General features: G+C 46.3%; 2 protein-coding genes across 7 annotated transcripts in view; one reads left to right on the top strand and one right to left on the bottom strand.

The window, feature by feature from the left end:
• SH2B3 (SH2B adaptor protein 3) overlaps positions 1–5,760 on the top strand; it is a 72,604-nt gene extending 66,844 nt beyond the window's left edge. For both annotated transcript variants that reach the window (XM_028741309.2, XM_028741310.2), the window contains exon 8: positions 2,113–5,760. In XM_028741309.2, the coding sequence (XP_028597142.2) occupies positions 2,113–2,423 (311 nt within the window). In that variant the 3' untranslated portion in view covers positions 2,424–5,760. The remainder of the gene's footprint in view (positions 1–2,112) is intronic.
• Positions 5,761–7,063: 1,303 nt separating this feature from the next.
• The window catches only part of ATXN2 (ataxin 2), a 63,063-nt gene continuing 46,906 nt past the window's right edge, over positions 7,064–23,220 (bottom strand). For 2 of the 5 annotated variants that reach the window (XM_077931178.1, XM_077931174.1), the window contains 10 exons: positions 22,529–22,592; positions 22,146–22,298; positions 19,881–19,947; positions 18,390–18,574; positions 17,713–17,845; positions 14,798–14,851; positions 12,391–12,536; positions 10,768–10,995; positions 9,009–9,180; positions 7,064–7,820 (listed from right to left, as the gene is read on the bottom strand). In XM_077931178.1, coding sequence (XP_077787304.1) covers positions 7,792–7,820; positions 9,009–9,180; positions 10,768–10,995; positions 12,391–12,536; positions 14,798–14,851; positions 17,713–17,845; positions 18,390–18,574; positions 19,881–19,947; positions 22,146–22,298; positions 22,529–22,592 — 1,231 coding nt within the window. In that variant the 3' untranslated portion in view covers positions 7,064–7,791. The remainder of the gene's footprint in view (positions 7,821–9,008; positions 9,181–10,767; positions 10,996–12,390; positions 12,537–14,797; positions 14,852–17,712; positions 17,846–18,389; positions 18,575–19,880; positions 19,948–22,145; positions 22,299–22,528; positions 22,593–23,220) is intronic. The other 3 variants (XM_077931175.1, XM_077931176.1, XM_077931177.1) reach the window with 3 other exon arrangements.

The raw sequence follows: 23,220 nt of genomic DNA, 5'->3' as shown, positions 1-23,220 counted from the left end.
GTTTACTATTAGTTTCGCCTTCTGCTCTGTATAAATTGCCCCTATGCCGTTTAAGAACTCTTGACCCATTTCCATACCTTCCATATTTTTAAGCATAAAGTCCCAGTTAACATTATCGAAGGCTTTCTCCGCATCTATGAAAATTAGAACACTTACAGTTTGTTAAGATTTTTACACCATCCTCTGTTTTCTGCCAACATCTATCAAGGTGAAATGGCTGTTTTCTAGAATTCCTGCTGTAACAGCTTCAGCAGGCCTTGGAGAATTCGAAGGCTCTGTCCTTCTAGAATGAGGAAGGCAGCTGGCTTTGGACACCAGCGCTTGTGGTTTCCTTCCACTGTAATTTGGTGGGGGAAATCCCTTGCCATATCCTCCACTCTCTTCCGCTTTTGATCACTCAGCTGGAAGCCTCTGCCTGCTGAACTGAGCTGGAGAAGTGTGTGTGTGTGTGTGTGTGTGTGTGTGTGTGTGTGTGTGTGTTGTGTATAAAAACAACCACCCAAATCACATCACCAACATATGATGCTTCTGCTTAGGTGCAAAGCAGGAATGTGTGTTGCTTAGGGGGTGACATAGCCCATTCCTGCTTTGCTGATACAGGAATTGGAAACAGAAAAGAAGGAAGCTCTTAGCACCACCAAGGAACACCTAGCTAGTTGCAGACAAGGATGACCTCAAAGCAATCAGGTGCAGTAGTGAAAAAGTTAGCTAGTTCTTGCTTTCTTTTCTAGTCATGCCAGCAATGACTACTGTAGGTCCATTCAGGGCTAGTAACTTTCAGAGTCTTGTTGAGAAGGGAGCAGAGTGCCTCACCTGCTATTTGGCTGCTGTCTGTGCTGCCCTTGCAGCTGTGGAGACATTGCAGCTTATCACGGTTCCTGAAAACATGGAACCAGGCCATTGTGCCTATCACCACTGTGGAGTTGTATGGAATGTCATATTTGGTGTTCTGTAAAGTAAACACCAAAGGGATGCGGGTGGCGCTGTGGTCTAAACCACAGAGCCCAGGGCTTGCCGATCTGAAGGTCGGCTGTTCAAATCCCCGCGATGGGGTGAGCTCCCGTTGTTCGGTCCCTGCTCCTGCCCACCTAGCAGTTTGAAAGCACATCAAGTGCAAGTAGATAAATAGGTACCACTCCAGCAGGAAGTTAAACAGCATTTCCATGTGCTGCTCTGGTTCGCCAGAAGCGGCTTATTCATGCTGGCCACATGACCCGGAAGCTGTCTGCGGACAAACGCTGGCTCCCTTGGCCTATAGAGTGAGATGAGCACGCAACTCCAGAGTCGTCCGCAACTGGACCTAACGGTCAGGGGTACCTTTACCTTTAAAGTAAACACAAGATTCTAGTCCTTACAGCTAACGGTACTTTTTTAAGAGTCGGTGGGTCGTGCCTCCTCAAATATCAGAAATGAATTGACACCGCCTTACATTTTCAATGGCTGAGGATGTGGTCAGGTGCCCCATATTAGAAACTTGCCCTAGCAAGACTGTAAAAAAAAAAAGGGGGGCATATAGTTCTATATCTGCCAAGTCACATCTTACTCACCTTTTTAGTTTAGAGGCGACATGATAGAAGTGATAAAATTAATAGTTTTAGCACTGGAACTTACGGACATCCAGTGAAGCTGTATGTTGGAAGATTCATGACAAGGAAAAGGAAGGACTTTGCCATACAGAATAAACTATGGAACTCTCTCCCACAGGAGGCAGTGATGGCCACGATCTTGGATGCCTTTGAAAGAGGACTGGACCATTTCATGGAGGGCTATCAATGGCTCCATGCCATGATGGCTATGCTCTGCCTCCACAGTTGGCGACAGTAAAGCCACAGGAAGGGAAAGGGCTCGGGTGTTCGGGTCCTGCTTGTGGGCTGAGGCATCTGGTCAGCCACTATAAAACCAAAATGCTGGACTAGATGGGCCATTGGCCAGATCAGCCTCTTGTGACGCTCTTATTTGTTTGCGTAATCTCTACAGAGTGCAGAATTTGGCTTGCCTGTTTTAGCATGCGGTTCATGCCGCCCCGTCTGTGGAAGGTCCTATTCCCTTATGTCAGCATATTTTTAGGATATTCAGTATAACTTCCCCTCACTTCTCTTCCTCCCACTGCAGGCTCCAGCAGCACAGTCCCCCTCTCCCCGCCCGTCCACCACTGCCACCCGGAATTCAGCCTTGTCCAGCTGTCCCCTTCCAGCTGCCCGCGGATCCACCTGGCCGACAACCTCCGACAGAGCTCCTCAGTGGAGCAGATATTCCACCTGGTGCCCCCTCCAGAAGAGCTGGCCAGCGGCCTGTGGCCCAGCAGCCACCTGACCAGCCCACCCACCAGCCCTGCAACGCGCCAGTGGGACAATGATTACGAGATGGACTCACAAGGCAGGTCCCACCTGCGGGCGGTTAACAACCAGTATACGTCCCTCTGACACAGCGGGATGGGCCAACAGCCTGCTTTTGCACAAGACTCTGGATAAATGTTTCAGAAAGCCACGGAAAAGACTTATTCCTCTTTGCTGCAGGCTCGTGCTGGGGCGAGGCAGCTGGGTACACTTGCCCCAAGCCTTGGAGGGCTAAGATGGCAGTGGGGGGGGCGGTGTACCAGGGACCGGCTGCTTTTTTGTTTGAGTTTATAACTTTATTCTAACAAGACTCTGCCCCAGGCCTCAGGAAAGCTCTGCACATGCCTGCTTGGCTGTGTTGGTTTGTAAGATAGATTGATAACTCACGCCACTATGGATGGGACCCTTCGATTCGGCTTATTAAATGGCCTCTCTGTTAAGTTTTTTCACTCAATCCTCTCATCGGTTTTGCACATGTCTCTTCCTTTGCTTTAGGCTCCTAGTTTATTTTTGTTGCTACCGGTACATACAATATTTTTTGGTCTCTGTAACGATGTTCCTCCACATGAGGAAAAGGGGAAATGTGTGGGCAGTAGAAGAAAACCCCCAGATCCAACTAGACTCAAGTAATTGATCTGATTTGCTCTTTCCATCACCCGCCTCTCATTTTGTTGCTGAATGAAGGCAACTGAGCTCTCTTTAGCTGAGCTAATTTCTTGGCTCCCTTGGGAACTAAGGAAATCTGTGTTTTCTTTTTTAAAACTTAAGCTCCTTCCAAGTAGGGTAATACAAACAGAACCAGGTGGTTGTTGGAAGTGCAGGCAAGAGGAATAACCATGGCAGAAGGCCATCACCACTACCCCTGTGCACAATTTTTGGCTTTAACTATCTAAACACTCAGATCCATCAGCCTCCATGCAGGCCTAAAACGATGCAACTGCACCACAAGTAAGACAGAGTCAACTGTTGTGGCTTCCTAGCAAGGAGCGCAAGGTGTTCCTGTCTTGAGTAGGCAGAGGAAGATCACACTTGTGGAGTGGATGAAAGTTCCTTTTAACAATCCCATCACTGTCCCTCATCTAGCCTAACATTGTGTACTCCAGATTGGCATAGCCTCTTGAGATCCTCACCCATACCTGTGGTCCTTTAACTGGCTAATGGCAGAGATTGAGCCTTAGGACTCCCGCATGCATGCTATAACTGGGCTATGCCTCCCCACCTTAAACTAGAAGCGCCATCATTCCTGGCAACACAGATCTCCTTTCAACATCAGCTAGAGACACAGCAAGGGAAGGGTCAGGGAATAGCCTACAATTAATGGATTGGATGCTCATGAGCAAGTCAAAAGGAATTGAACCTACTAGGAAGCAGCTGGTCAGCTCAACTGGTCTGCTTGGTTCAGTATTGTCTCATTGGACCAGCTCTTCCAAAGACTCATGCAGAGAGGTTTTCCCTGTTACGACATGGGACATTCCATCACTGAGCTATGAAATTATATGTTTTGAGGTTAAGATGACCTAGCCTCAAATAGCTGCTTCCTTCCAACCATTCCAGTGGGAAAAGGGGTCATCTTGCATCTCTGCCTTGCCCCATAGGGCTACTCTGGTCTTAAGTTGCTTAGCATCCCTAGTTCAGGCCCAACCGTGCAGCACAGAAATACTCAAAACAGTCAATAGCTTCTGATCCATTTCCAAATCTGACTTCTTTGCGAACGCCACACCAACCTTACGAGGCTTACAGGGATTTTTTTCTCCTCTAAAAAAAAATCCACAGCAGCTGCCTTTAAGCAGTTTCAAAAATGCTTAAAATGCTTTGAGAGTAATTTTAACAGCATAATTCTTAGAGGAAGTCTAAGAACCTCAGTGAGGTTAAGACACACATTTATCATGCATTAACTTTAGGAGCACAATGAAAACGACACAGCGCTGAATTTGCTCTTTTCCAGCATCCTCAAAGCCACAAACGCCAGAGTTGGGGGGAACCTCTCCAAAAAGCAGAAAGCCTGGTCTAACAGCATATTAGCACCAAGGGTATCTGCTCTTGATATAGAATGGAAATAGCTTTAAAAACGTACCCCAAACCAGCAGAGAGAAGGAAATTTTTAAAAATATATATATGGGAGAGGCCGTTACCATCTTTCCCCTGCTGTGTGTGCAAAATCTAACAATTATTCTCTTTGGCCGAGGTGGTGTTCTGATTTTGGGGGGCATGGGGAGGGTAGCACGTATCAGAAAACAAACATGGGTAATGGCAAACCATATACAGTATAGTCAAGTTAACAACGCTGTCCACAGTCTAGCAAATTGTTATGCAAAATGATGGCTGTGTACCCAAAGATACTAGAGGTTTGTTGTTGGTTTTTAAAAATGCTTTTCCCTCTTTGAGCTGTTGCCCACACAAGCTAACCTCACACAGATTTAAGTATGGGACCCATGTGCCCGCTGGACGGTAAAAGGGCCTATGATTAGCTAGCATTTCATCACACTAATGCCTTGTGCTGGAATGACCTTTGCTGAAAGTTTGTTCAAAGCAGGAGTCCAAAAACATCTGAAGGACCACAGGTTGCTCGCCCCGGTTTCAGCCCATTTTTGAGTTCTCCTAAGGAACTTGCTCTGATCTTTCTTACCTAGTAAACCTAAATGCTCCAAACCACATAACCGGTAGTAGAGCAGTAGCGAGGTCCCTGCCTAGATATTAAGTGCCTTTTCCCTATCACCAGCAGTGCTTGGCGGCTCAGGCAAATAAATTTCTTTCTCCATCCCCTGACCATCACCATCAGAGATCCTGCTTGTTTGCTCAGAACGTCAATCAGGGCTCAAAGCCTTCTGGGACGTTACAATTTCTGATACAAGTGCAGGTGTTCATTGAGGGCAGGGTTTTCAGAGGCTGGGGGCAAACCTGCATTCAGGCTCAGAATTGCCCTGCAGGTGGCATCCTCCAAAGGGGCTCAACATGCAGCGTAAAATTAGTTTACCTGGGTCCAGCTGCATCCTCACATTTGTGCCAGTCGTCCTTCAAGATGCGCCACACAAAAGGAGATGGACAGCAGGATGGCAAAGCCCCAAGGCTGACTAGCACCCGGCCATGAACAGTTTACTTGACGTCATCTCTGTGAGCTGTAGGTATAAGCTCCCCGCACTGTGGTTTCCAAATTTTAAAATCTTAACAGATTAGTCTCTATCAACAGCAGCAAATGAATGAGCTCCACAGCTTGCTATTTATTTTTTTTAAAAAAACCAAATAGGCATTTAAAGAAAAAAACCTGAGTGTTCTTGTTCTCCACCTTTCTACTCTTGTATAGTATAATTTTTCTATATATTGTTTCTGTATGTACTGTACATGTAACTTATTCTTTAATACAGCTAAAAAATATACATACAGATCTGCCCCTGCAGTAAAATAAAACTGTTTTTAGAAATTTTCAGTGGTTGGTTCCGTGGTCATTTCTTTTTCCTTCCACCCCCCTCTCTCTATGGAGCCATCCTTACAGAATCTTCTTTTTAAATCACCTGATAAGATACTTGAAAATGGGAATAACCAGTGTGGTGCCCTCCAGAGAACAGGATCAACCGTGTGGGTTGCTGTGAATTTGGAGCCCATCAACTTTTGAAGGGCACCACCTTGGTTTCTCCGGCTTTCAAGCTGAAATCAGTCACACTTCTTGGAACGGGGAAGAACTGCCTGAAGGACGCAAGTCTTGCATCCTGTGAGCACAGAACATAAGGAAGAGTTTCCATTAATCACACACACCTCCCACTTCAGGCATTCCTGAGCCCAAATTACGTTGTGATGATGAGTCACTAGCTTAGGAAGCCGTTGGTGGAAGAGTGCACCATGAGCTTTTCTTAAGCTATGAGCCCAAGCAGCCGTGAAGCTTCCATGCCAAAGGCATCTCCCTCTGATATATAGAGGAATGAACAACTTAGGGTGTGGAGGACTGTTGCATTCAGCTCCTGGTTACTGCTGGACAGAGTATGGTAAAGAGTTAGGTCTTCAGGCTAATCCAGCAGTACCAACTCCTAAGTGAAAGTAAGTTTATATCGGGGCTGCATTCCGTTCTGGGCAACCTTCCCAGGTCCACATGCGTGGGTGAAGCAAAGCAGGCAAATTTCCCCATTTGCAGACTATGCTCCTTTTCATACACACGCCTCAATATCCTTCTTCCAAACAAGCAAGAGGCGTCATCAGAGTTCAAGGGTACATTCCAGGCAGTCCAAAACACATGTGGGGTGAAGCAGGGCCAGTGAGGGGTGTGGCCTGTGGCGAGTCCCAAGGACCCAATCTGGAGGGCCACATTTGGCCACCATGCCGAAGATTCCCTGTTTCTAGTTAAGATTGTGAAAATCAGCATTGGCTCGACTACTTCCAATGCAGCCTTCCCCAACCAGGTGCCCTCCGGGTGTTGTTGGGAACACAATTCCCATTCGTCTCTAACCATGCTGGCTAGGGAATGAGTCCAAAACACTCAGAGGACACTAGGTTGGAGAAGGCTTAATGCTTTAATGGCCTGAAGCACCACCATCCCTTCATCTGCCAGAACACATTTGTTGGCCCAAGTCACACATTTATACAGAAGCCACCTTTAAGACAGATGTTTTTCAGTTTTTCCTCTTTTGGTCCCCTGCCCAAAGGCCTCTCTGCCTATCTTATGCACCAGTGAACTGCTAAACCAGAAAATAGGTAAAGGAAACAAGGTGAAGAAGCATACAGATTCCAGAAGAAAAAGGTCAGTTTTTAAAACTTTTTTTATTTTTAATTTTTTTTAAAGTTTTTATTTTATATTATCTACAAAGTAAAAGTTTCCTCTTAACTTAAAAGTTACACCGCTGCCTTGCGACGGCGGCTTTCCCCCATCATCAAACATGATTTTATAAATAATAAATCCATATCTGCTTGACGATTAGAACTTGCTTTTTTTCAAACCTCTTTCAAGTTTAGTTAGAAGTAAAAGGTATTGATTTTCTTTTTATGTTCATTTAATTTCTTTCTTTTTTTTAGTGAGAATAGCAGCAAGAATCACTCTCGTTACGTCTTTCTCTAGCTGATGAATTTGTGACTTTGAAGGGTTGCTTTAAAAAATAAATAGTTTTTTTCCAGTTTTATCTGCAAGCGGAAATGGGGCAGGGCTTTTTTTGTTTGTTTGTTTTCCTTTTTTGACACAACACATGGAATTATGGAATCGCCCCACAAGGGCTCTACATGCCTTTTGTTTCAGTCCGAATTTCTCCCACTGCAAAGTGAACTGTTAGCATTCCTATTGGATGTTACAAGGTTGTTGTTTTTTTCCTCTTAGAAACAAAAATAAAGTGAAATACTAGATTTTGTTTTGATTTCTGTTTTTGTTTCTGTGCTTCCAAGTTGGTAGAAGCAGGAGAAGGAAGGTATTTGGCCTAAAAACAAAAACAAAAGAAAGAAACGAAGAGGGATCCAGCCTCACAGTTACTCCAGGTCAGCTTTACAACTGCTGTTGATGGTGGGTTTGTACTGGAAAAGAGAGAGAGAGAGAGAGAAGAATGAGTTGAGACATGAGATAAAGACCCCAAATCCTACCAAAGGCATTTTAAAAAGCAGGTCAGCTACTACAAGAGATGTCTCTCTCAGATAAAACACTTCCGCGCCCTTTATCCACCTGCAACACATATTCTTGCTCATGGGCCAGGGTGGCAGGAGTGGGGAAGAGGAACGGAAAACACGACACGTGGAAAACCAGGTGGCGGGCGCTTTTAAAAAACGTGGCGTGAGCACAGCGAAGGCTTTCTTAATAAGCATGAGCATGAATGGGTTTTGGAGCATGACGGCTAGTCTGCCAAGGGCCAAGTGTAGGCAGCAACACCAAGGCTGCCATTTAAGGTGCTGGGAGAGGAAAGGCCAGGAGGTGGGAAGACTCACAACACAGCTGGGTGTACCCATGAAGCCAGGGTAGGGAACCTGTGGTCTTCCAGAGGCCCCTTGAACTACCAGTCCCCTGGCCCCTCATTCCTGGCTACCCTGGCTGGGGCTGGTGCAGTCCAATGACATATGGAGGTCACAGGATCCTCACTCTGAAATAAAACTATCTAAGGTTGTTCACCAAAGCCAGACTAAACGTCTTCCCTTCTGCAGTGTTGGATGGCAGGTTGAGAGGAGTTCCCTACCAGGACAGACTTTGCTCGTGTGCTCAAGAAATCGATTCCGTAAAACATATTTTGTTGCACCGTGCAAAATATGAGCAAGCCAGGGCTGAACTGATACTACCCTTGCTGGTACCTTTCCCGGCAAAATCAGAGGCTCACTATGTCAGGTTCCTATTGGAAGACCGGACAAATGCTAGAACATTAGCAGTGGCAAAGTTTTTATCGGTGGTTGCAAGAACCAATGATCCCTATATTCTGAACAAAATCCTTGTTTAACCTGGAGATAGGCTGTATGAATTGTGTATTGCTTTGTAACGATTTGTTGGGTCTCTGGACCGTAATAAAGATTGATGATTGGAAATAAAGACTGCTCCTGAAGGGAGTAACGATTCAGTTGTGGGGGGAGAGGGCATTTTAAGAGCATTTGTTGTGCCTGTTCTGTGCTCCCCCTCTCTGCGCTCCCAAGCTTTCTGCGCTCAACATCACACAACCTTCATCTTCTCTCCCTTATCCCCCTTCCTGGGACCTGCGGCGGCTCCCAAGCACACACTCGGCTCACCTGAAGGGTGCGTCATGTAGGGGAAGTGTGTCGCTGTTGAAACTGGAATGTGCTGTAGTGCACTTTGCGCAATGGCGGCTTGGGCCCCACCGGGTGGTGGCTGGGTTGTCATGAGCATCATTGGAGCATGGGCAGTTGGGTGAGAAGGAGCCATCCCCGACTGCACATGGGCCTGAAATAAATTGAAATTGAAATACTTTGTCACTTGTACAACTTGTATACAGTGAGATTACACGAGCAGCCCCCACTCAGCTCTCTTAGTCTTAATTCCCCTCGTTTACTGACGCACACCCACCTAACCCGAAAGTCAGTTGCCCTGTTGTTATCTTCTCATTCAGCAGCCTAACAGCCCACGGATAGAAGCTGTTCTTTACCCTGTTGGTGCGACTAATCATGCTTCTATATCTTCTGCCCGAGGGCAGGAGATCAAGAAAGTGCCGGCCAGGGTGTGAATCATCCCTGAGAATTTTCCTCACTCATAATATCTTGTGCTGTATTCACCACCCTCTGTAGGCACTTCCTATCAGTTGATGTCAAACCAGCTCTTTAGTAGCAAGGCCCCAAAGGGGAAGGGGGCCCATAGCCAGCACCACAGGAATCCCAGAAATGGCACTAAAGCTGGTTTGTTTCAGCAGGGGAGGGGGGAGGCCGGGACCCCACCGAACTCAGGCTATAGTTGCAAGGCTGAGGTCCAGCGCCGAGGGCCTTCTGGCGGTTCCCTCGCTGCGAGAAGCCAAGTTACAGGGAACCAGGCCGAGGGCCTTCTTGGTGGTGGCACCCGCCCTGTGGAACGCCCTCCCACCAGATGTCAAAGAGAAAAATAACTACCAAACATTTAGAAGACATCTGAAGGCAGCCCTGTTTAGGGAAGCTTTTAATGTTTAATAGGTTATTGTATTTTAAGTGTTCTGTTGGAAGCTGCCCAGAGTGGCTGGGGAAACCCAGCCAGATGGGTAGGGTATAAATAATAATGAATCATTAATTATTATTATTATTATTATTATTATTAGGCTCCCCTCTCAGAGGAATACGACAGCCTTACCGCTAGAAACAGCACGAAATATGTTGTTAAGTAGCCAGTTGGAGGGAGGGAGGCAGCACTTGGCTTGCCATTCACAGCGGGGGGGGGGGGCACATATTCGGGGGGCAGAGCACAAAATAAGTGTACCGTTGAGGGAGGCTTCAGGCTTCCCTGCAAAGGACCTTTTTCAGTGTTCAGGCCTCAGACCCAAAAGCTCGCTGACTTACCACCAATTCCATAAGAAGGATCTCTCTCACGCCTAGCTTCCTCAGGAAGGACACCACCCTCTGTGGCACTCAGAGCCCGCTTCCATAACAGGGGGCCAAGGACCCACACCACCCTTCAACCACCATGCCCAACCTCTTCAGCTTTAGCCAAGCAACTGCAGCAGCAGCAGCAGCAGCGCCACTGCCTACCCTGTTCTGCCTGCCTTCCAGAGGGAAGTACTCAGGTGACCATTTCTACAGTGGGCAACCCTGAGAAACCCATAGTCCAGGGATCCCATAGCGCTCGCTAGCACCTCCTGCTGGACAGAGATTACTCCGTGTGGATAAATACTCATCAGGCATTCTGAACAGCTCTTTGGTGCACAAGGGTGTGACACACACCCATGGCCTTCCCCGGATCAAAGCAGCCAGAATTATAAGCCCATGTTAATGAGAAATGGCTCCCAGTCTTCTCCTCCCTGGAACAGAGAGCACTCTTTGAACCTCAGCCTACATCAAGAGTCTTTCTTACCTGGGGGACATGGGCCATGTGCGGTTGGTTGGTGTAGGCGGGCTGGACATGGGAAGGATGAATGGCAAAGACCGTCTGTTGAGCTGCAGGGAAGCTGCTCTGGGGAGACTGTGTGCTTGAGCCTGGGGTCATGGAAGGAGGAGTTGGCGCAAGACCAGTGTGGTAGATGGCTGACTGCTGCTGGGCGTTTGTCAAGTGGAGAGCCTGGGCGGCCTGGTGCTGATGGTGCTGAAGAAATCATAAGCATAGCAATGGCTTGGCAATATTTACACTCAAACAGTGCTATTTTTCTAGAAAAAGAGGTGCCGGAACTCACCATGAACGCCTCCCTTGTTCTCTTATAATGGCAATGGCGCCCACCTGAGAAGTGCCGGAACTGAGCTCCGGTGAGTTCCGGCTGAAAAAAAGCATTGCCCTCAAAAACGCTTGTTCTGCTCTCAGGCTACGCTGGGAATGCAAAATACAGTGCTTTGCCAGGGTTCCTTCCACCTCGTGGCAAGCTGGCAACAGCAAGGAAACCTGGCTGGGAAGAGGCAAATTTCCCAGCAGCAAAAAAGTTGCATAATCCAACATGCTTGACATCCATGTTCACATTCAGCATTATGGGTTGAGGAACCTCAGGTATATGCCTTGCCCTTTACAATCCACCAGGGCAGCTCAGAGGTTCTGCTACAGATTCAAGCCACACTCAGAGGAAGGAAAGATCCAGAGGCTGGGCTCTCTTTGGTGCTGCTAAACTTATGAAAGAACATCCTGACTGAAGTCTGCTAAACATTATCACTATTCCGTTCTCGATGTTCCGAGCTGCTACTTCTTTTTGTGTTAAATAAACTAAAAGCAGATCATCATTTTTATGCTGTAATGGGTATTTTTCAGTAGCCAAGAGGCCCATTCATAAATTCATAAATTTATAAACAATGGTTGATCCTCTCAATTCCACTGAAAGGCCAGCTCCGTCAGACTTCGTCAACCTGATGCCAGCTATTCCAACAGGCTGCCTCAGGGGGTGAGATTGGAGGCAGAGCTCGTTTCAGTAGCTCTAGTGAAAGGCCAGCTCCATCTTGTGCTTCCTGCTGCTGAACAGTTTCCACTCCTGCAGACCACATTGGGGCCCAAGTGTGCTTTCGCCCTCTTCCCTCCCTGTTGCTTTTTGCTTTTGTGTTGTGTGTTTTAGACTGCAAGCCTGTGAGCGAGAACGTTTCCTTTAACAGACTGTATGCAAGCTGTGCCAAGGGCCTTTTTTAATGAAGAGCAGGGTAAAAATACTCTTGGATAAAGAACGAACATTTGTATTTTACTCATAAATACAAGTGCCATGGGACCTTTTAAGAAATAGTTGTTTAAGAAGTGTAACTATCTGCCTAAACTTTCTGACTTGCATTAAGCTTGCATCCATCAGGATCGCTAATTCCAGTTGCTAGCTTCTTTTCCAGTGGAAAATAGTAGCCTCCAGTGTGCAATGAACTAGTGATATGGTTCCTACCATGACAGAATGCTGGCCAGAGGAGTCAGCTCTGGTTGCACAGACTCCAGGCAATGAATGCAGGGTCTCAAAGGCAACTGACCCAAACAACAGCATAGCAAGAACCTGTTGCCACACAGATGGCCAGTCGTAGCGCTTACCTGCACTGGGCTGGGAGCTGGGTGGTTTCCCCCGTGTTGACTCTGCTGCTGCCCTGTGGGTGTGGCAGAAGGCTGTGGGTGGGGCGGGTGCGGATGCAGGGTGGCGCTGGGATGGGCATACTGCTGAGCAAGGGAACCAGTGGAAACTAGGAAGAAAAGAGGGGAAAGGAAATTGAGAACGGATGCCAAGCTGAGTCAGCACATAGGACTCCCCCAACTCTGGGTGTCTCCCTTTTAAATAGCTGCTTTTCTTTCCTTCATTTAGAAACAATGCAAATTGTTGTTGCCCTCGACTCAACATCACTTTTGCAGCCTGCAGAGCACATTCTTTAAAACCTACATGGTTGCGGGGGAAAGTTTGAGGGTGCGTGAGGACTGTGTAGAAGTGAAATGCTAGGCTCAGTGAGAGTTGAGAGGCCTTTCAATCCTCTCCTGCTGAAAATGGCCATTTGGCTCCAGGCTTCCTCTAACCTTAAGCTCTTGTCACAAAAGTCAAATTTATTTGGGTCGGGGTGGGAAAGCACACACACACACACACACACACACACACACACACACACACACACACTCCTGGCTCCAATCACAGAACTGTGTTTCATACTGCATGCAGCCTTTGGGTTCCCTAGCATACAAGTCTGGCCATGGACCAGGGAGGGGAAACCTGTGGGGCCCTCCAGATGTTGCAGGACTCAACTCCCATTAGGCCCAGCCAGCATGGCTAGTAGCCAGCAACATCTGGACGGCCACAGGTTCCCCATCCTTGCCTTAAAACTCTTCATTTCCTCTTCAAACCCACAGAGAAGAAATGGGACTTGCTGGTGATCTTTTTTCAGCCCAAAATAGATTATCTTGCTGGCAGGAACTGGAGGAACTAGCTCAGGGCAGTCACATCCAGAGCTCAGAGAAGCATGTCCAAAGTTTACTGTAGACAAGATGGGGACCCAGAACCTGGACCCAAGTTTTAAAATCTGCCTTTACAGCTCCCATAGCAGATGCAAAAGGAAGATACATCCAGTGTGAACACCACCTGCCTTTCACAGGATAGATAAGCAACATAATTAGTTCCCTTGCCCCCTGCCATAAATGGGAACAGCAGGGTAAGATGGCACTTAGTTCTTTGCAAACTGCAATATGTCAGCAAGAGGAAGGAGGAAACAGAAACAAGAGCAAATGCTTTGGGATAAGGGAAGGATAATGTGTAGAAGTTGCAAGTTGCAACTGTAATCCTGAAAGGGAGAGGGGTGGTGGATAGTCAAGGCAGTAGGAAATGAAGAAAGGCAGGGAGGGGAGGGAAAGGCCAACCAAATCAAACACCCACTTAGATGATGTTGGGAAGAGTCAGTGCTTTAAGTGTGAAAACTTGCCTGAAGGTAAACGTAACCACAATTAGATGGCAAAAGAGACCTTCATTTGAATTAGAGGAAGCAAATGTAAACGGATGTTACAGACAGACAGCGGGCTCCATTTTGCAAAGGAAGATCTATTAAAGGAAATTGACTTGTTGAAAGAGTTTCAGTGCACCAAACCAATGTGGTTGCATTACAGCACGCTGACCAAATGGAACAGGTCAACAGCAGATTCCTGGGACAACTCCATACCCAAAAGACACAGAGCTCCTGATTTCTGCTGTGCAATAAAGATCAGCGCCCTCCTTCTCCAGCTGACAGCTCTGGCTGTGTAGGTCATTCTGTCACAATGGATCTTTGCGTTCACTCAAATACATAAAAGGGAATCAGCGCTTTCGATTAAAAGATCCAGGAGCCTTTGTGACCACAACTGTCTTGCAAAATCCAACACTGAACTTCATTCAGCTCAACCTCAGGCTTTTTCGAAGTTTTCTAGCTCTTGTGGTTAAAGCAAACTTTCAGCATTCTGTCTGCAAGGGTTCATAGATGGGTTAGGCCTTCCAGGAGTCACAATTCCAACTCTTTGGGGAATGTCTTGCCCTGTAAATTCCAATCTTGCCCTTTCAGATTCCTTCTCCCACCCCCTAAAAGTCTGAATCTTCCTTTCCCAAATCTCTGACCAACCAATTCTGTACCCTTTATTGTGGACCACTGCAAAGTAGACAACCCTTCATTCACAGGGCAGTAGACCACGTTGGTTTCAAGGAAATGTAAGGAGGAAATAAACACGTCAACCAAGTCTCTACATAACTGGACTTATTTTTACTCTTTTCACCTAGTGCTGGCTGTCATCTTACCTTCTCCGTTATGGTAATCTTCCTCAGACAGTTTCATCCTTTACATGTCCCATGCGTCCATTGGTTTCTCAATGACAGAAAAGCTTTTCCTAATTCTGAGTAGGTTTGGTGCAAAGACATCTGTTCAACAAGCCTATTCTCCAACAGATTCTTTCAAAGTTCTTTACTGTGCAAATCAAAGTTAGTACAAAAACCCCAACTCACTGGCAAAGTAGAAAGAAGGACCTGTCTCCTTGCTGTAGGGTATTTTGGGACATGCTGAATTTGGGAAATAGAAAGGGAAATTAGCCGTGTGCCACAAGATGAGAGCACCACTTCCAGTCTTCTGGAAAGGTTAAGTCAATCATTGTTTTCATGCACAAACCAATTCGCAATTAAAAAAAAAAGTTAAAGAGATATTCAATCACACATACAATCTTCAGCTGGTGTTCATCAATTTTAAAATGTCCACGATTTTAAAGTATTTTACATTGCATTAACTAACCACAGCATGAAGAATAAGGATTAAAAGTGCTTTGACTGATTTTCAGTGAAGAGAAAAACACCAGTTACAATCCCAGAAAACTGCATTTCCCCAAGATGGAGAGCCCCAGTTCCCCAATTATTGCTTAGATCAGCATACTAATTTATTTATTTTTTAGCAGAGACAGGAAACTAGATAGCTTAGAGAGAGAATAAGACACAGAAAAATACTGGATAAAATACAAAGCAAAATCAGGATCAAGCTGGTGAATAAACATTATCTTGGTTTACCAGACTTTTGAAACAAGCCTTTCCATCTTAACAGAAGTTCAGCAATTAGCAACTGCTGACATATACACACGTTTATACAAAGGTTAATAGAATGAATTCCTATTCATTCTCTTTGCTAGATGTAGTTTCATTCAGTATTTCATGTAGTTTTATTCAGTATTTCACACACATTCTCTCAGTAATCTCTACAACAAACATGTGAGACAGGAGAGTATTCTCATACCTATGATTCAGATGGAGAGGGACGCTGAGATTGAAAAGTGAACACCAATACATTTGTGCTAAGGTTCGAACCAAGGACTTTTGATGACGATGGTTTATTAAATATTTATACTGCCCTTCATCTGAGGATCATAGAGTGGTTTATAATAACTTCCTTTCTTTGCTACAGGTAGCTAAGTTGGTGCAAGCCAGACAAGAAAATCCAACCAGTCACTAACACTTCTGATGATTTAAGCTTCCAAGGACCACCACCTTATACTAAAAGAAAACTATCAGGAAATTTCTTAACAAAAACCACTGAGCAATAAGTATTTGGATTCATCCTGGTAAAAAATGTGGCCGCAAGGTGACAAACTGGAAACAGTGGTCGTGTTCAGACGGTTGTATCTCGGTTTAATAAGCCAAGATGTGAATGAGCCTTCTGCCTCCAGCCCCCATCATTTGAAGCCGGCTTCATGCCCAAGCTGAGTATAATGTAAAGCACTGAGAGATCTTCTGTCAAGGAAGCAGTATAGAAAGCTTGACAAATAAATAAATAAATGAGTTTCCCAGTTTGGATGAAATAGGAAACTACATTTAGCAGAAGACTTCTTGGTATGTTTGCTCATGCAAAAAGGAGAAACTGAGTGGCTGTGTGCCTGGGCTCATTCATCTCTTGGCCAATGGGCTCATACGTCCATGAAGGCAAAAGGCCCAAACGGGTCAGTCTGCTTCCAGGTCAGCAGGGGCGTCTCTGTGTTAGAATTGATAACAATTTAAAGCAGCCAGCTGAAACCCCCAAGTTACTCTTGGGTGACAAATCTCAAGACCCACCTCACACATGAAGGGGAAGAACGGGAGAACCCCTACTGGAGATTTAATAGCTACACAGCGGCTGCCTGGAGTGTTCTACAGAGACCTTCCCACTTTTATTAATATTTAGGAAGCTGCCTCATACAGAGTCTGTTTATCCAGCTTACTATTGTCTACAGAGACTGGTAGATCTCGATGGTCTTAGGGTTTTCCCTCCTCTGCTCTGCCTGCAGATACCAGGAATGGAACCTTCCACGTACAAGGCAGGTGCTTGGCCACCAAACCACAGTCCTTTGCTCGAAAAGGAGAACCTGTAAATTCACTGCAAAGCAAGGACAACCTTGGTGTTCCTATGACTAGTTGAGTGACCTGGCTGACTAAACACAGCAGTGGAGGTTCCTCCTCAACTTTTGCCTTTTCCACTCCAGACAAAAAAGGGCAGAAGAATTAAGCTTATTTTACCTGTGAGTCCTCCTGTGTGGTCCAGCATAACAACATAGCCCTTTAGTGGCTGCCCCAAAGAATATTAGCATAATCTCTGAATCCCCAACATACCTCAGTTACCTACTCAAAGCAGCAAAATGGGCACAATCCCACATTGCAACAGGGGCATTCTTAACACTCAGCATGACTTAATGCCATCAGCCCACAAGGAAGTCATCCTTGGTTTACAGGAAGCAATCAGTGTGGAAAACCCACACTTCGGTGATACCCCCAAACCAGAAGGGGCCTCGTATCAGGGAGGCAAAAGACAGACACATCTCAGTTCATGCCGAGGAATCAACTGAGCACTGCAGGCACATAACCCAAACACTACCCCAGAAGAGGAAATTCATGCCCAAAACAGCGCCTGTGTGAATGGAGGCCATGCCTCAAATCCTTGGCACAAATTCTGAGTGCCAACTGAGAGCAGAGTTAGGTGCTAAGAATCCCCTACCAATACAAAATGGTTCATGTCTGTGGAATAGTAGTACATTTGAATGGACACAGCAGCACTACAAATATTCGCTCTGCGGTGCTTAATGATGCACACTAGCTCAGTCACGCATGCAAGTGGACACATACATAAGTGAATCGGTCCCCAGTGATAAATAAGGGCCCTTTAAAAGGCTGCTGGTGGCAGCATATGGAGAAATTGTGATATGCTGTTTTATAAGAGGTGTCTGGGACAGAAAAGTCAGCTGTTCATGCTTTACAATTGCATTTCATTCTCCCAATCTCTCTTTACTATACCGGTATCCAAACGGGTTTCAGTGAATTTCAAAACACAGAGTGTTCCAGTTCTCTCGGCAAGCCACTAAGAACGAGATCCTTCAAAGTTTCAAAAGAGAACTCATTAAAAAGTGTCCTACCATACATCGTGTGGGTCTGCTCGTGCGCACCGTACTGCGTAGCGGTGGAAGAAACTAAGCCGGGCTGCGGGTGTGCCGGTGGTGCCATCATCCGGGCATTGCCCTGTATTACAGGGCTATAGACGTGGGGGTGCTGCATTAAGCATGAGAAAGAGAACAAGGAAGGAGTAAGTCCCTGCAGGTACTTTCACAGGTACAAAATGCCTTTCTTCAAGTTAATCAGAGATGCCCAGTTATCCTAGCAGACTGGGATGGATTTAGAGGAAGACTCAGGCTCCACCATCGTTCTCCTCTGCGGTAGCTTTCCTAGCCCCTCCTATTATGGCACACAGGCCTCTTAACATTACAGCACTAAGGTGAAATTATGCCATTAGATAACCTAAAGCTTTCACGTGCCAATAGATCTAGGTAAGACTGCAGTAAACATCCAGGTCTCTGAGTCTGTTCCATCACTCAGCTGTCAATCCTGTCTGCATGGAAGGTGGCCTGGCACACACGCACCCCTCAAACATGCACACAGGGCATCATGTGACAATGGCCCTGGATGTATCACCATAGGCAGTACGTAGCTCCTTTTGAAGTGCTATGCAAGCACAGCATCACCACTTATGCAGTGTGGCAAAATACATATTCTAATTCCACCGTTCAAGCTGCAAAGAGCTCAGCTGAAGGCATACCTGAGACTGGTAATGCGGCACATGTTGAACGAGAGGTTGGTTGGAGAACTGCTGGGGGCTGTAGGCGACGTACTGCGTTGAATAAGCCGGTGGCGTAGCGACAATAGGAGCCCCGGCAGCAGAGGCAGGGTGCATCATGGTGTTTTGATGGTGCTGGTCTTGCCGCTGCTGGGGCATATTTGATACTGCAAAAGAAGGGGGAAAGGGCACATTACGAAAGCACCTCCCCATAAAATAAACCTATGCCAACATTTCTACGCACAGCTAGGTACAATGGCAACCACAAGGAAGCCAAATGAAGATGAGGAATCAGCTGCTGGTAGGGTTCAAGAATCTCACCCTGTGAGCAGGCTTTAAGGCGACAGGAGAGAGAGGTCAGCTCAGAGTAGGCTGGGCTATCATTCAGGCAGAAAGAAGGCATCACAGAAAGACTATCCAAGCATTAGCCGATATATACTGGAACACTGCTCTGGTGCAACAAAAATATTTTACTTTTAAAATGTTTAACTTCCTGCCTGTGGAGAGATGGGCAGAGACAACCCATACAAGGTTCACATTCCTCCCATACAGAAGAATGGCATAATTCCCCCCCACGATTACATTTTTTCTCCCTAAGACCAACAGAGCCCATAACAACAGTAAAATCCTGTTAAAACACAGCACTCTGATGTCAGGGAGCAGCTTTCAGAATCAGTAGCTTTGTGCCCAACTGTATGCATAAAAGTTTCCTTCCGCTAAAAGGCGAACAGAAGAAACAAGCCTATGGCATGGCAAGTCAATATGTTGCTTCTGCTCATCATTAGGTACAGGAGCTAATCAAACATTCTTTCAGTACCTTCATATGCATGTTACTGAGGGGGTAAGTTTGCACTGTGTTCAGCAGGGTGCACTTCTAGGAAAGTGCGCATAGGATCTTTCAGCCTTAAATATGCTTAAAAGCATCCATTCAAGTATTTAGAACCGGAGCCAAGACACAAGGCCAGGGGTCAGCAAACTTTTTCAGCAGGGGGCTGGTCCACTGTCCCTCAGACCTTGTGGGGGGGGGGTCAGACTATATTGGGGGGGGGGAATGAACAAATTCCTATGCCCCACAAATAACCCAGAGATGCATTTCAGATAAAAGAACACATTCTACACATGTAAAAACACGCTGATTCCCGGACTGTACGTGGGCCAGATTTAGAAGGTGACTGGGCCAGATCCGGCTCCCCGGGCCTTAGTTTGCCTACCCCATGCACCAGGCCCTATGCTGCTATAAACTTTGCCTGTTCAGTGCTGCAAAATCCAAGAAACAAGAGGACACATGAGCAGGAGGAAGAGGAGGAGGAAGAAGAAGAAGAGGAGGCGGAGGCAGCTTGGCAAGGGGGTTGCACAGAAAGGCGGGTTGCTAATTCATAAGCAAAGTAAGTGTAACAGAACAATGAGCAAGGCATGTTAGTTATTCCACATGCAAGCGACGTACAAGAGCATGCAATACTGTATTATTCTCACCTTTACCTGCTCTATAGGTCTTGGCCTGGTTGACTGGCATAGGCGTCATGGGAATGGGGTACAAAGGCTGAAAAATAACATGGCCGACAATTAGAGGAAGCACACACCACGCATCATATATATATTTCTCCTCTCTGGATGCAAGTCATGCGTGGTGGCCTGCTCCCCACTGGGTTCCCAGCAGATATGCACCTCACACTTTTACCAACAAACATTTGATTATGGGTGCTACTGTCTGCTTATTGTCTTGTGCTGAACCTCACCACCCAACCCAAGAGGTGCCCACAAAGGATTCCTTGCAATGCTCAGAGGATCCTGGGGTGGAACTCTCCAAAGGTTAGTTTTAGGAACCAACCATGGCTCTCTGCAGTAGCAGCACCAACACCACTTGACTGTCACCATTCCTTATGTAGCCCAAACAGCACCACCGGCAGAAAAGAGGGAGGTATTGGGGGAACCCAAAAGTTAGCACACACAAAAAAGCTAAGTGGAGGTGCTAACTGTTGGGGGCGGGGAAGAGGGGGAAGCACCTGAGTGGGAGGATTGAACTTATCTTGAACAGGAGCGCATCACATTAGCCTTGAGTGCTAATATAGCTTCCCTCAGGCTTGATTTAGATGGTTTGTAGTCAAGAGTTTAAGCTACAATTTCCATGCTCCAGTGTTAACCGGAAACTATGGTGTAACAAATCCTTGAATTGTTCCATTTCAGTGAGAGAGAGACAGGAGGAGGGAAAGCATCAGCACCATGTTCATTCTCTATAGGCAGCTGCTTTTATATCTGAACCAGGCTTGAAAGAACATTAACAGTGCCACGATGTGCAAGCTTGGTTGAAGTCAAGAGGCAGGTGAAAATAGCTTGGGTGGGAGGGAACGGGATCAAAATACTTGTTAGAAACGTGACTAAAAATAAATGCCTTACTTTAAAGTGATCCCCATATACCAACCACTGAAGACAAATTGGCACCACTAGGAGATAATTTTGGAACGCTGTGGCAGCCAGAAAGAGCACAATGCAGTCTACTGAGATGAACTAAAAGTTCTTTGAACTCTGGTCTCTTATTAGTAAAATGAAAAACATACTGTTTAATCAATTAGGCTATTAGAAGATTTCATCATCATTGCAGGTCATGGACAAAATCAAGTATCAGATAAAACTGGACCCAAAGTAAAAATAAGTAAACAAACCAAGGTATGTACAGGGAATCAATATGCTTAAAATGCACATCTTATCATATACACTCATCGTTTCTGACATTTGTTGTAATAATTTTCTTGTGGCCACAGCAAATACTCTTCTCTCAGTTGTACAGAAGGGTAAGAACAGTTGGCTAACTAAATAGTTGGCCAGTCCCTCCAACAAGGATCTCCTCTTGGGAGAGTATACATTTCACAAATAGAGTACACAAGGACAAATGCTCTCAGTCACATGAGCTCTGCAAATACAAAGTCACTGTTCCGATGGGATCTTCTTTCAAGACAATGAGTAGGCCCCTGCATACATTTCAAGGTAGCCTTCAAGCTAGTAAAGGTAAAGGGACCCCTGACCATTAGGTCCAGTCGTGGCCGACTCCGGGGTTGCGGTGCTCATCTCGCTTTATTGGCTGAGGGAGCCAGCATACAGCTTGCAGGTCATGTGGCTAGCATGACTAAGCCACTTCTGGCGAACCAGAGCAGCGCACAGAAACACCGTTTACCTTCCCGCCCGAGCGGTACCTATTTATCTACTTGCACTTTGACGTGCTTTGGAACTGCTAGGTTGGCAGGAGCAGGGACCGAGCAACGGGAGCTCACCCCATCACGGGGATTCGAACCACCGACCTTCTGATCGGCAAGTCCTAGGCTCTGTGGTTTAACCCACAGCGCCACCCGCATCCCTTTTCAAGCTAGTAGCGGTACTCAATATTTTTAAGTGCCAAGAAAGGGTACTATGTGGTGCTGAAAACAAAGTGGCCCAGCCTCTTTTCAGAAGGTGGAAATACACATCACTTTGGCAAACAAAGGCATCCAAGTCCAAATTTGAGCAGGTAACATTAATGGGGGGGGGGGCGGTTGTATGGGAGAGGGGCTTCTTAATCTTTTCCTTACTCACTGATCCACACACACACACACACACACACACACCATCTTCCATATGTAAATACAAAGGACTCTCACATGCTTCATGCTCTGTTCTGCCTTTCACACTCCAAAGCAGTGACAAGTTGTTATCCACACTCAATGCAGCAAGTATAAGCTTGTCGCATTAAAGCCTTTGCCGCTTTACCTGAACACCTGGACTCACGGGAACAGGGTACATCATATTTGGTGCGAAACAAACAGACTGGGTGTACACCGGAGTGGGCTGCTGATGGCCCACCATGGAAGGGCTGGGCTGGGCCTGCGGACGGGGTGACGTTGGTGTGGTGGAAGGCTTGGGCTGCCAAAAACATGAAGGAAAAAGGGAATAGCTGAGCTGTAAGTAGGCACTGAACAGTTTGATCAAGCGTGCATCAACATGCCCCGTGGACTTTTCCCAGTGAGCTCTTGTTACGGCTGGTTAAAGCAGGGAAACAAACTATGCAGTGACTGCTTCTAATGGGTGGCACATAAAGAAATGCAGCTTCGGCTAAGCAGAGAATGAGGACAGCGACGCCTCTTAAGACTCACCTGAGCAAATGATCGAGGGTTGAACTCCTTTGCGTTAGGGTTCAGTGTTGATTTTCTAACTTGCCTATGGAAGGGTGGGGGGAAACACAAGAAAGACGCGTGTCAGATTGGACTTCCCACCATGATAGTTCATTTCTCTCAGATAAGAGCTGAATATCCAGGGATGGTTGACTCCTCACATCTACTAGTGGAGGAAGACTTGTAGAGGCTTCAAACCTGCGCTGTGTGCATTGAGCATGAGTGGCAGGGAGTTGTCCTCTGTGCATAGGACGTTCTATTGCTGAGGATGCACAACACACCTAAAAATCTATCAAAATGTAACACGTTCTACTGAAGGGGGAGCTGCCACCAAAGAGGAAAGTAAGGACAGGAAAAAGATGTTCACTGCAAGGTTTTAACTAAAAAACACTCCTACACCGCTATTTCCTTGACATTAGGCTGTTCCTTTTTTCTGAGACTGAAGGGCTGCAGCAGGGGAGGCTAACCTTTGGACCTCTAAATATGTCGCTGGACTATTAACCCCCATCATCTCTAAGTATCGTCCATGCTTGCTGGGGATGATGGGAGGTGGAGTCAACATCTGGAAGGCAATGTGTTAGCCATCCCTCAACTAGACCACTGGGGGAGGGGCAGCTGCAGATCAACAACATAGTAAGAACTCTTAGCATGATGCCTTGACACATACGTGGGGG

Source organism: Podarcis muralis, chromosome 7, assembly GCF_964188315.1.
Source record: "Podarcis muralis chromosome 7, rPodMur119.hap1.1, whole genome shotgun sequence".
NCBI lineage: Eukaryota > Metazoa > Chordata > Lepidosauria > Squamata > Lacertidae > Podarcis > Podarcis muralis.
The sequence above is the reverse complement of the archived record's forward strand: the minus strand, read 5'-3'. Positions and strand labels throughout refer to the sequence as shown.